The sequence below is a fragment of the Phytophthora sojae genome (assembly GCF_000149755.1).
Source record: "Phytophthora sojae unplaced genomic scaffold PHYSOscaffold_5, whole genome shotgun sequence".
Classification (NCBI taxonomy): Eukaryota; Oomycota; class Peronosporomycetes; order Peronosporales; family Peronosporaceae; genus Phytophthora; species Phytophthora sojae.
In genome coordinates, this window is record NW_009258119.1 from 4307729 (window position 1) to 4320855 (window position 13127).

At 54.7% G+C, this 13127-nt stretch overlaps 4 protein-coding genes across 4 annotated transcripts; all 4 read left to right on the forward strand.

The window, feature by feature from the left end:
* Positions 1-1168: 1168 nt before the first annotated feature.
* Positions 1169-2710, forward strand: PHYSODRAFT_506404 (hypothetical protein; the record flags this gene model as incomplete). The annotated part of the gene is made up of 2 exons (XM_009531146.1): positions 1169-2353; positions 2495-2710. 2 exons carry the CDS (start codon positions 1169-1171, stop codon positions 2708-2710), a joined length of 1401 nt encoding a protein of 466 aa, XP_009529441.1.
* A 100-nt stretch (positions 2711-2810) lies between these two features.
* Positions 2811-4113, forward strand: PHYSODRAFT_315887 (hypothetical protein; the record flags this gene model as incomplete). The annotated part of the gene is made up of 2 exons (XM_009531147.1): positions 2811-3048; positions 3080-4113. 2 exons carry the CDS (start codon positions 2811-2813, stop codon positions 4111-4113), a joined length of 1272 nt encoding a protein of 423 aa, XP_009529442.1.
* Positions 4114-8829: 4716 nt separating this feature from the next.
* Positions 8830-10655, forward strand: PHYSODRAFT_286359 (hypothetical protein). The gene has a single exon (XM_009531148.1). It carries the CDS (start codon positions 8917-8919, stop codon positions 10186-10188), a length of 1272 nt encoding a protein of 423 aa, XP_009529443.1. The 5' UTR covers positions 8830-8916; the 3' UTR covers positions 10189-10655.
* Positions 10656-10838: 183 nt separating this feature from the next.
* Positions 10839-11722, forward strand: PHYSODRAFT_302134 (hypothetical protein; the record flags this gene model as incomplete). Its single annotated transcript, XM_009531149.1, has 5 exons — positions 10839-10872; positions 10956-11083; positions 11128-11196; positions 11387-11489; positions 11607-11722. 5 exons carry the CDS (start codon positions 10839-10841, stop codon positions 11720-11722), a joined length of 450 nt encoding a protein of 149 aa, XP_009529444.1.
* Positions 11723-13127: the final 1405 nt, after the last annotated feature.

Consider the following 13127-nt stretch of genomic DNA (forward strand, 5'->3'; position numbering starts at 1 on the left):
GGCGCAGGTCACTCATCTTCGACCCCAAGGACCCCCCGTGGCAAGGAGTCCTTGCCAAGGACACGCAGCAACAGTACTCGAGTGGTACAGTGTACCAAGGGTACGTGTTGCCTGCTTTCTTGCTGGCCAAAGCTGCTCTTAAAAGGGCTAAAGGGGGTTGGCACGACATACTGAGCCGCTTCAGCGACTGGCAACGTTGCTATGCACCGAAGGTGATAGGCAGTGAGCGCAATTGTTGTTGGTATGGAGCCACCAGGGCTTTAAAAAGCCCTGGTGGCTGGTGGGTGGTAGTCCGGTGGCAGTGCTTTGGATTCTATGGACGGCTACATAACGACTTCTAAGTTTCTCCTTGAAATCATCTACAGTACCTGTATTGACGGGTTTCCGTGTTTGTAGAGCAGAACACTGCACACGTAAACTCAGCTTGAACGCGATTCGCAATTGAACCCGTAGCCGTAAAAATAAGCAAAAAAGGATCATCGAATTCTGGGGGTGTCAATATATACCATTAGCCTTTAGCGTCAGTAATTCGATCACTGCACCGCCACTTCAAGCACTGCTTCTCAGACCTTCGACCCGAGGCTTGCCGAGCGGGTAGTTGCTGATGACTCACTCACTTAAAACAAAAATTCTGCCCGATCTTTGCAAGCGTATGAGTGACTACGTACGTCGGCAAATTGATTCGCAACGACGAAGGCGTCGGTGAGTGACCGACCCCCACTCTTGGCACGCGCTTGCCGGGAATACCCGTTTGTACATCGCAATTCCAGCGGTTCTCAAGCAAGAGTTCGTTGCGATCGCTGAGATCATCGCTCTAGCAGAGCCCACTTTCGAATTTACATCCTCGTGAACAACAAACAAGGCACCCGAAAAAATAATACTCATAAAAATACATTCGAATACTTTAATTCAATGATTAATTTTAGACCCTCAATTTATTTTTGAATTGCACACAATTCGTATTTGAATTGCTCAGATGGAGTTCGTTGCAGCCACCAGTGTCTGCCGAAGAGTCCACCACCAACCACTCGCCGATCTGGCACCACTTCACCGCACCACTCGCGGCGGAGGCTCCTTCAGAATCAAATTTGCTTTCTTCACCCCTCACCGCCCAAGCCCCTCACCCCACGTGTCTACCATGGTCCTCACGAGCAGCCAAATCTGCTCCATGCTTTTCACTGATGTCGGCAACGGCTTCTACAAGTGTACATCCTGCGACAAGCAGTACAAGAAGGGCAATGGCTACACGAACCTGCTGAGCCACCTGCGGCGCAACCACGACAACTACGAGCAAGAGGCCCAGGAGGCGTCACGCCACCAGAACCCGCTGCGCCTACACCTCGTCAGCACACGGACCAGGGACCTATACCGCTGGCTCGAGTGGGTCGTCTGCGACCGCCTCCCGTTTGCGTTCGTAGAGCGGCGGCTCACGCACCTCAACGCCTCCCTCTCTCTCGTGTCGGAGGACACCCTCTCCAAGTACATCGTGCTGATTTTCGAGCTGCTAGAGCTGCGCATCACTCGCGAGCTCCCTGCATCGTTCGGCCTCGTTCTAGACGGGTGGACCAGTGGTGGTCGTCACTACATCGCGATATTCGCGGTATTCGGCAGCGACAGTACCGGTATTACCGGTGGCGGCGCTGACAACGAGTACTATGACGATCTCGAGTGCTCATCGCGCCGCTTCCTGCTGTTAACATTCGCTCCAGTAGAGGTCGAGGAAGACATGGGTGCGCAGAGTCAGTACGACCTGATCGCTGACACGCTGTCTCGCTATAACAAGCCCTGGAGCGCGGTGAAGTTCATGGTGGGAGACAACTGCTCTGTGAACCAATGCATCGGCCGGAAGGAAGGGGCTATCCCCTTCATTGGATGTGCTAGCCACAGATTCAATTTGGCGGTGAAGGACTTCCTCAAGACCGAGGACGAGCTCATTGCGAAGGTGCACGCGCTGATGACCAAGCTCCGGACGATCAAGGGCCGCGCTCTGCTTCGCCGCGTCTCCCATCTGTCGCCTCTGTTGAGGAACGACACCAGGTGGTCGAGCACGTACGAGATGGTGGCGCGCTATGTGAAGCTCCAGCCCGCCATAATCAAGCTGGTCCATGACCTTCTGGTCCAGTACGAAGTACAGCCACTTTTGCTGCGGCGCGCCGAGCACGAGCGAGCCAAGGCGTTGGAGAAGGACCTGGAGAAGTTCGAGGGAGTCACGAAAGAGCTACAGAGGTCTACGCTAACTTTGTCTGCTGTGCGCCGTCTTTTTGACCAGGGGGTGAAGGAGTACCCTGCACTCAAGTCACGACTGGCCGCAACGGCTCCGATCGTCAACAACCCGCATTTAGAACTGGGCCTCGTCAAGCCTCAGCGCGAAGAGGCGTTGACGGCCGCGGAACGGTCGGCGTGTGCCGAGATTAGATCGACGACCCTTGAAAGGGCACCAGCGCGGGAGGACGGCAACAGCTCTATCGTCAAGGCGGCGTTCAAGAAGAGGAAGGCACCGAGGCGCTCGCAATACGTGGACGTCGCCTACGTGCCGCCGATGTCCAACGAATGCGAGCGCTTTTTTTCGACGGCGAAGCTGGTGCTCACAGACGTGCGGAAGAGTCTCTCCCCCACCATGCTCGAGATGCTGATGTGTCTGCAGTACAACCGCGACTTGTGGGACGTCAACACGGTGGAGCAGGTCCGTGCACGAATTGGCAGCAATTAATGGCAATAATGCAATGATTAATTTTTGCTCGCAGTTTAGAAGTATTAATTTAAGTATTGCATTCTCGGGTGCCCTGACAACAAACTTCCACCGACAAGAGATGGCGCCTACTCCTGATAACACCGCGGTAGCACCGATCACCGACAAGCCTATTGCTGCTGGACCTAAGCCCATGTCCGACTCTACCATCGCCATCCTCAAGGCCACGGCTCCTGTCGTCAAGGAACACGGCACCGAGATCACCTCCAACATGTACCGGATCATGTTCTCCGAATTCCCCGAAGTCCAGAACCTCTTCAATATGTCGCACCACCGCGTTGCCGGCGCGACCAAGGGCGGTGCGCCGGCTGGAGTGTCCCGTCAGGCCAGTGCCTGCATTGGCCAACACGGTCATCGATTTTGCTGCCAACTGCGATCGCTTGGGAAATCTCGGCGACGCTGTCCCGCGAATGGTGCACAAACACGTGAGTCTCAACATCCGAGCCAAGCACTACCCGATCATTGGAGGGTGTCTGTTGCGAGCCATTAAACTTGTGCTCGAGGACGCAGCCACGGACGAGATTATGGACGCGTGGAAGCAAGGCAATTGGTTCTTGGCCGACCTCATCATTCAAGCGGAAGACAAGACTCGTCATGAATTCGAAACCATACCAGGTGGATGGGCCGGATTCCGCGAGCTGCGCGTGGCTCGCAAGGTCAAGGAGAGCGACGAGGTCACCTCCTTCTACCTCGAGAGCACCGATCCGTCCAAGGGACTCATGACTTTCCAGCCTGGCCAATTCATCTCGCTCAAGTTCGACAACCTGCAAAAGGGGCGCTCGGTTGTCCGCAACTACAGCGTGTCGTCCGCCCCGGGCCAGAACTTCTACCGCATCTCCGTCAAGAAGGAGTCCGGCAATGCCGCCAACGACGTCCCGGCCGGCGTCGTATCCTCGCACCTGCATGACGATGTCAAGGTCGGCAGCATCCTGCATGTGGGCGTGCCCTGCGGACACTTCTATCTGGAGACGGACAAGCCGTCGACCAAGCCGATCGTGTTCTTGAGCGGTGGTGTGGGCTTCACCCCGCTGTTGAGCATGCTCGAGCACCTCGTGGCGCCGTCCGCCAAGAAGCAGCCCGTGGTGTTCGTGCAGTATGCCCGCAACGCCAGCGTCCGCGCCTTCGGAGAGCACCTCGAGAGCATCGCCAAGAAGAACGACTTCGTCACGGCGCACACGGTGTACGGCAAGTTCGACGTGACCCAGCTCGAGAAGCTGTTGCCGTCCAGGGACTGCGAGTTCTACTTCTGCGGCCCCGCCGGCTTCATGTCGGCCGTGTCCAAATCGCTAAGTAACCAGTGGGCCGTTCCGGCTGCGCAGCTGCACTACGAGTACTTCAGCCCCACGCAGGACATTGGCGCGTAAATGCTGGTGACAAAAGAGTTGATTGGGCGCCTACCGCGGGCTCGTATCCTAGAGATCTAGCGATAGTACCACCGTAGGCGGAGATGCTGTGCGTCTCCGGGAGTAGGCAGCCGACTAAACCGCAACAAATTCAAATTGAAAAGAGTTGACGGTCAAGACTACCACACTTGCAATGTAGCTTCAGGAATTCCTGACCTAGTAACGTGGTTTCAATGGAACAGGCTTCGGACCAAAGCCTTTGGTACAACTCAGTGTATTGACTACAAAGTGCTGTTTGCAAACGTGTTTGCACGTCTGCTGCTACAGTATATCGCTAGCGTTCAAAATCACCGTTCCTCCAGCGAATTGCTACCGGTTGTCGACTCAATATCCCGCATATGCACCACGGCGTAGCCAGAGTAATCTAATGTAAGGGGATCATTGAAAAGGACTTTTCGTATGGGATTCCCAGTCAGCTTTCGACAACTGAAAAGAGCCGAAAAGAGCTTTGAGATGGATATCCGGATAATTCAATACCATCTAACCCCACAAATATATTAGCCCAGCTTTACTACACACTAACAAACAGTTTGCAAACGTAAGTGTCAGCTACGCAGTTAACGTGTGAGCGAAGGAAGATTTTTAAACAGGTCTTATGCAGGTCTGGTCTTTTTTGGTCCGTAGGACCAAAACAAGACCGAAATAAAATTAGCCAAAAGAACCTACATACTATACATACATATATGTATACCCGGGTTTTAGAAAAACGCTATAATCAAATATGCAAAACGGAAAATAGATGTATTATGTATTAAGGGAGATATTGCATGAAAAGCCGTACTGGACAAACCTGCTGTCAACGGTTAACTGTCAGTCATGCTAATCCGGCTTGTACTCTAGCTGCGGGTCGTCCGACTTGATGAACACCCCTGCACCCGCGTGTTAATGATTCAGCCAAACGATAGAGTACACACTCGGCGGATTCGTCAGCACCAACAGTCTCTCCACGGTACCAACACCGTCTTACAGGCGACTCACATGAGACCGCAACGCAGTCGCCATGGGCCCAACCAGCGCACCCCAACGCAAGCGAAGCGTCCAAATGGTGCCAACTCTTGGCCAGCAAGCTTCACAGGATACCATCCACTCTCACCAGGCCGAACGTCAGCCAACAGCAGCCAAAGCATACGAGAAGAAGTCGACGTCGATCTTCGACTATATGCACTTAGGCCAGACCAATTGTGGTTTTCCTTCATTTGTGGCATCAAAGGGGGCAGTCGAGAAGTTAATTTTGAGTAGGGGCAGAGGCTTGAAGTGCTCTGCGAAGCAGGGCTGTGAGAGACTGGCCCCATGGAATGTGGTGGACGAGTTGCGAGCTAGCGCCCTGCTGTATGTCGATCGCTCGATCACTAGCGCTGGTCGCTGTGTCTGTGTGCTACCGCTACTCTTCCTAAAACGAACTCTCGCTACTGCTGTCTGCTGTTGTACTCTGCCTCTACAGGAAACCCCAGTAGTCTTCCACCTATGCTTCTCTTCACTGCACTTTGTTGTGTTCCGCTTTCTTCGTCCGAATACTCGCCACACCAGCATGAAGTCAGACCCAGCTCTAACAGCGCCTTCAAACAGCACATCAGCATCTTATCAATAGCACGCTCACCAAAAGCTAGGTGGAAGTGCGCCTTCACACGATTCGCGTCAGTGTCGAGACTGTCTTTTATTTGGGGACTGTACCACGGATATCAACGGCCAACTTGACCATACAACAGTCGACATATTGCAGCTAAACAATCCACTACTCAGACCGGTCCGTTTGCAGCCATCAGCCTCGCAGTGAACAGCACCAAACAAGCAGTCAAGCAAACTCGAATTTAAGTGCCAACACGGAAAAGCAACCACGACAAAGCAAGGGGATTATCGAACATTACCTTAGCATGAGCCGTCTATCAAGGGGATTAAGGATACTCTAATTTCCTGCAGAGGCAGAATACAATCAAGTACTTCAAGTACCAAGTACCAAGGATCAGTGGCATGCAGATAAGAATACATGCACGAAGATAGCAGTAGATTCAGGCACGAGAACGCCTGAGTTCGTGGAAGCTCTTTTAGGAAGGCTAGCAACACCGCACAGTCCGAGCAGCGTCGACGATCCAGCGATCGACATCCAGCAAGACGCTCGCTCGCACATTTCAGACATTTGTGTTGTAATCTCCAGCATTACTTCAATAGGAACTGCCCTCTATCATCTATCACGATATTTTGTATCAGAGTGAAGGGGGTCTAAAAATGGCTTGTTTCGTAGTGATATCATTTGGGTCTCGCCATCCAAACGGGACCGCTAGCGACGATTTTCTGTTCGGTCTCGTTTAGATGTCGTAGGACCAAAACAGGACCAGACCTGCATAAGACCTGTTTAAAACCTTACCTGAGCGAACATTAGACTAGAACCAGTGCTATAGGTGTAGTTTCTCCATGGCAGGCTGCGTTTCTGACTACGCTAGCCAGGGATGGGTGGGCCCATAACCAAAACGGGGGGGGGGGGGGGCAGTTTGCAGTTTGTACAGTTCCATTCGTCAGTCAAACACAACCAATTTTCAACTCAAAAAGACGCAAAGCTCGCATCAGTAGCAGACGTGTCGTGGGAGGGGCACATTCATGATCATGAATAACTGCACCCACAGTTTCCATGCAATGCAGTGCAATTATTTACGTGTTCGTGTAGCCAAATTACACCTGCACTAGTCTCGGTCTTGCTAGTCGGCGGCATAGTCTGGTGCCCGCATACGTCGAGTCTCCTTTGGCAGGAGACTGGCGGCGCGTCAGCAATAGTCGTCATGGGGGCCTCCCATATTCGTCGGTCTTGTGCTAGCGGTAACCACATCCACTGAAAGCCAGGCTATGATCGAGACCAATTAGCACGGTTGTTTGGGCTGTTCCTCTCCACTTGACACGCAGTGCTAGCCCCACAAAACACCAACTTGTAATAAATCATCAAATAAATGGCAAGTCTCAATATCGACTTTGGATGCATGCCATGTCGTCGCCGGGTTTTTGAGGAAGAAATACAGGATGTACAATGGCACAGCATACATTGTTGGTTTTTCGCGAACCACCTGCGGAAGGTGGCTTGCCAAACTCTGGTAGCTTCGGAAAATACCACGGAGCATCGCAGGGAGAGAAAATCTGAGGCAGCGTAGGACATGGCTGGCTGGCTGCATATTAGCATGACTGAGTGTGGACCCTGGCACTAAGTCATTTACAGAGGTGTGAAGGGCTTCCCTTCACACCTGTGTAAATGACTTTTTAAGATCGGAATCAGATCTTGGATTCAGATCCGCATGTTTGGTGTGGAGCACAAAGGTAGTCGAGGTCCTTTCGAGACGCCTCGTGGCTGCGTGTCTTTGTGGTTGTGAAGTGAATCTTGCAAGGCGATCGCACCTACGGTGGTGATCGCTGTGTAATTACGCTGGTTTGCAGCGGCAAGCAGTCAAGACGCTGGCAGCGGCAAACCAGCGAGGATCGCACTTGCACTTTGCAGGAAACCATGTTCCATCTCGATGTTTTTTTACTGTTTCAGTATGTTTCACAACATTTAGCACATAGACGCTGCAACAAATTGGCATCAACCTTTTGCTTGCTCGAAATTTTAACCCGCTTTTCGACATGAACTGGGGCTTTTGAGTTTTGACTTGAGCGCCGTGAGCATTCATGAGCATTAGCGCCGCATGGCCCCAGTGGCTGTTAGTGCTGGCCGTCTGGCCGGGCAGGCTGTTGTGTATGATACGCTGTATCTACTGAAGCTCCCAGTCATCACCAGAAACCTCGTATCTGCACGGCTCGCGATAGAGACGCCAACTACATGTACAGTATTCCTAGCTCTCGGCGATGCAGCTTGTACCGGCGGGCGCGCTGTCAACAGAGAAGCCTCGCGGCAGCATCGCCGGCTTTAATCGCTTGCTTTTCATTGCGACGGCCTGCACCGCCTGCCGCCCCGCAGCGCGGCGACGGCAGCAGTGTCGGGGTTGCCGTCGCCCCCAGCCGCTTTTGCAATCCTGGTCTCTGATCCTGTCACATTCGTCTGCAGCACGCGGTGAAACAAGACAGATGACGACCCCAATGGCGGGGCCTGCACGTTCGAGCCTTGCGCTTGCGCTTCCGCGACGACCGCCGCCCATGTGGTCGGCGAAGCTGCTTGGACGGCAGCGCATTAGCGTTAGCTACCGTCGCTGTCGGAGCTTTCAGTGAAACGGCCGTGCTTTAGACCAACGCGCGCCAGCAGCGCCTTGAAGCATGGGTGCAACGGCAATTCAGCAGCGAATATATATACCCAGCAGACCACATCCCAGCAGGACCGTAACGCCCTGCAGCGTTCACGCCTCTCCTGGCCGCGGCCAAGGATGCGTATAATCGTCGAGTTGGGGTGAACGAGTTGAAGGGCCCACACAAAAAGAGTTGCGTCTTGCGAGCGCAGGATTGGAATCCTGCGGCCAGCTGCCGCCCGGGACGATTAGCGTGGCGCGGTGTCTTTGTGTCCGAGGTCTGTCTCCCGGCATAGTGAAGCCAAGTCCGGCGCGGGCGCTGACTCTCTCAACACGGCGCGGCGATTGGCCGAAACTCTTTTTGCACCAATCGTGGGTCGGCACGACCGTCGGCATACCCTAGCCCGTTTTACCCGCCGTTGCTTGCTACCGTGGAAGAAAAACCGGGGCAGCCACCGGCCCCCTAGAACGCAACGAGCTCGAAAAGAGAGAGGTGCGAAGAGAGACGAGAGAGAGCGGAACAGACAACCCACAGGAACACCACCATTGACCCCCAAGCATCCCGAGAATGTGCCGGCCGATAGAGTCACGCGATTCGCTGGGCGCCATGGGCCCGGCCGCCGTCGCGCTGTTCGCTGGCTACCAGCCCGCGGCCGCGAGCACGGCCAACAGCATGGCCATGATGAGCCAGAATGCCAAGGCGGGCGCCGCGCCCGCCTGGTCCACCACCGGCGACCTCGGCTTCGGCGCGGACGCGATGAACATGCTGAGCATGGCGGCGCCGCCCCCGGCGCTGCCGTTCGTGTCCTTCCCGAAGACCAACAACCTGCCGGCCATGCCCTGGGGCAACGCCGCCCCCACGGCCGACCTGATGAGCCTGGGCATGCCCAGCGACCAGTTCGTGGCCGCCCCGGCCCCCGCCGCCGAGGTCAAGCCTGAGGCGGCCGCTGCTGCCGCAGTGCAGCCCAACTTTGAGGCCCAGGAGCTGGAGGAGCTACTGGACTTCTCGATGCCCGGCGACCTGGAGAGCGTCGGCAAGGACAAGCCCGACCTCGTGAACCTGGACGACGGCTTCGACGGCACGGAGATGTCGATCCTGTACAGCTTCCTGGTGGACGCGCCCGAGGACAAGAAGCAGGCGGCCGAGGTGGACGACGGCATCCTGAACCTGAACATGCTGGCGGGCTCCCCGATCGAGGGCCTCATGGAGTCGCTCGAGGCCGACTTCACGGACACGGAGCTCATGCTGACCCCGCGTCGCCCGGAGCCGCACATGGCGGCCCCCAAGACGGTCATGCCCGGCGAGGTCAAGAGCCGTCGCCTCTGCAAGAGCGAGGGCTGCTACAAGCGCTCGCGCTCGAACGGCCTGTGCATCTCGCACGGCGGCGGTCGCCGCTGCGCCGTGGAGGGCTGCGACAAGAGCTCGCAGGGCGGCAACCTGTGCATCCGCCACGGTGGCGGCAAGCGCTGCAGCCACGAGGGCTGCGACAAGGCTGCGCAGTCGAACTTCCTGTGCAAGGCCCACGGCGGTGGCCCGCGCTGCCAGTTCGCTGACTGCACGCGCAGCTCGCAGGGCGGTGGCTTCTGCCGCTCCCACGGTGGCGGCAAGCGCTGCATGTTCGACGGCTGCGACAAGGGCACGCAGCGCGGCGACTACTGCGCGCTCCACGGCGGCTCGCGTCTGTGCGAGGTGCCAGGCTGCATGCGCAACGACCGCGGCGGAGGCCTGTGCGCCACCCACGGCGGCGGCAAGCGCTGCACCATGGAGGGCTGCAACAAGCCGTGCCGTCGCAAAGGCCTGTGCTCGGCGCACCTGCGCCAGTCGGAGGCTGCGAAGTAAAGGTGGGTCGATCAAGAGGAAGTCGGGCTACTGTAGCCAAAGAAGTGAGGACGAGCAGGTGACGGCTGTGATGGTTGGACGACGACTCGATGGGCCGACAATGGAGGAGACAACGAAGTTGGGAGGAGGGGGGGGGAGGGGCGGAGTTGGAAGATGGTGCAGCTGACGGTTCTGGTGGCTTTCCCCTCGAGAATGAATTCGACGCGCGCGCCTCCTTCGCTGTGGAACACATTAGCGGTGTTGTGCATGTGGTTATATTTGTGCCGAGTAGGGTCAGCCAAACACTAGTGTGCTACAGCCTCGGCGCTGCCGTAGGCTACCACAGGGTTGGAACTCACGACGTCGCCGAAGGCACTAAGTAACCTTCTGGCAAGATCAGATACTGCTTAGCAATACATATCTTCAAAATATTTTTTTAACCCCGCAGCAATCTGGCTCATTGCGCCGAGTTTCCCAACAGGATGGTGCTGGCTGGATGTAAGATAAAGCAAGCGGCCTTATCCTAGAGGGTTGTTCGTTTAGATCCATCTCTCTGAAGTTGCGCAAAGTTGTCCAAAGTCGCTGAAGCACTGACATTTCCGGTATGACGACATAGGCACTGTTAGAAAAGTACATGTAGCGGCCGCGAGCACCACAGCTGCTGTACGACGATGCCGATCAAGACACGGCAGGAGCAGTACGAAGGTAAGTATGGGAAAAGGAGAAAAAGGTGACGATGACGACGATGCTGATGAAGATGGAAAGCTGCTTGAACGCTGGACCCAGAGGTCGGGAGCTGCGCAATACGGTAATCGCCCACGAGCGTCACGAGGTCTTCGTAGAGGTCCAAGGTGCCATTACTAATGGCACCAATGGCCCATTAGAGCACTCGGACGGCTCCGTCTGCTCCAACTGCGTCAGCATCGCTTGATAAGCACTGTTGGACTCTGTGGGTAATAGCCCGAATCGGACGAGTACGTGGAAGCATTCGACGTTGTGCAGTGGCAAGTCGTGGCGTCTGCAACAAATGTGAGCGTATTGGAGGCCGCTGCCGCTAGCGCGACCAGCAAAGCGAGGGCGATAAGGAAGATTCGGAAGTGGAGTGGCGCCAAAGACACCCATTTCATTCAGCTCGGTTCTACTAGTACTAAGGAAACAACTTCAACTAAAACTGGGTATCCTGTTCGAATGTGTTTGATCAGCTATGAACCCTTCTTAGGTTAGCCGCGAGCACTGGAATGGTCTGATGAAGTATGCTAGCCCATTGATGAGCAGCTACCGGTGCCGCGGTATTGAGGAGCTCAGCGCTTCGTCTTCTCCCCGTAAGCGAGCTTCATTTCGAAGGCGGGGAAGTTGTATCCACTTCACTCGGTAGGTTTATGAGGCAGAGCACAAAGTTCTTTAACAACTCCAAAAACAATAACTTAAGCCAACTCCAGCTTTGTCTGCGATTGCCGATGTGTGCCGTGTCGTCACTTTCAACGGCGTCGTGGGGGACATCCAGACCAAGGTGTCTCCTGCTGACAGCGTCAAGCGTGCCGCCGCGTTTGGGTAGGAGAACAGCGGCGAGCCCGCCAAGTAAGACCACAGCTCGCGGAATATGGCGGAGATTCCGCGGTCGCACAACTTGAATGAAACTTTTGGACACGATTGATGTTGTTCCTCCTAAACGGACAGAAACAAATCGATTGTAGACACCTAGTGACTGATGTCAGGTCGAAACAGTTGTTCACTTTTCATTTTGCTGTCTTCCAGCCTACGATGCTGAAGGTCCGCGTTGCTGTCATAGGAGTCCAGTACGTTGACGAAAGCGGTGGATGGTTCAATGTGCTGATTTCACCGCACGAAGACATTGTAACGCGTTCCGCTTAAGAAAATAACTTGAACACTGTGGTACACTTCCTAAAGTGTTGATCGCCGAGTAGATTCAAAAGTGGGGAAGCATAGCATGCTTGCCCCAGCGCTCATGCCTGTCAGTTTCTACTTCTAGATTTCTGCTCTTCTACGGATTGTTCTCTTCTACAGATAGTTCTCCCCAACTCCTAGTTGACTCTTCACGCAGTCCATGCCAGCTGGGGTAATGCACTGCAAGACCTGAGCATGGCTTGAATAACCACCTCACACTACAATTCCCTCCCAAGCCATGTTCACTCAAAAGCTCTCTGGGAAGTCTCTTAGGTTGCACTGCCACCATAGTGCTACCGGGGGGGGGGGGGGTTGCCAGATGATGGCACTATTTGATAAGTCTAGACAAATGATGTTGGCATTTGCCAAATGATGGCACTATCTAATAATTGATGGCACTTGATGGCACTCTATCTAATTGAGAGGTCGACGGTGTTCATTAGCTTCACACCGGGGTGCTCATTAAGAGTTCTGTGCTGTGGCAAGCACGGCGTATCAAGCACGCTATCCACATGGCCGAAAACACCCTGACCAGTACCGATGGGCAAACGATCCGACTTTCGATGAAACTCGAGTCTCGACAAGCAACAAATGAGCACATCAAGAATTTGGCTGAAGACCAACAGTGGCCAAGGTTCGGCATCAAAAGAAGTGGTTGCCAATAGTGATGAAACACCAAGTCATATGACAGCAACGCAGCGATGTATGGGGGCTGCGGTCGGCTCGATCATAATGCGCAGGCATGCTCGGTTGAAGTGCCATTGAAGAGTGATTGGAGGGCAAAATTAAGAGCGCCATCAATTATTAGATAGTGACATCATTTGGCAAATGCCAACATCATTTGTCTAGACTTATCAAATAGTGCCATCATCTGGCAAAACCCCGTGCTACCGGCCACGACCAGCCCAATCTCGAGGGCCAGTGGTGGCCCTACCCGCGGGATCAGGATATCAGTAGGCGGCAACAGTGCTTGGGGAATCCTCTTCGTCTGGGGCGTAGGCCATCACGAACAAGCGCACAAAATTCTCGTATTCCCGTACTACTGCGAGGGCGCA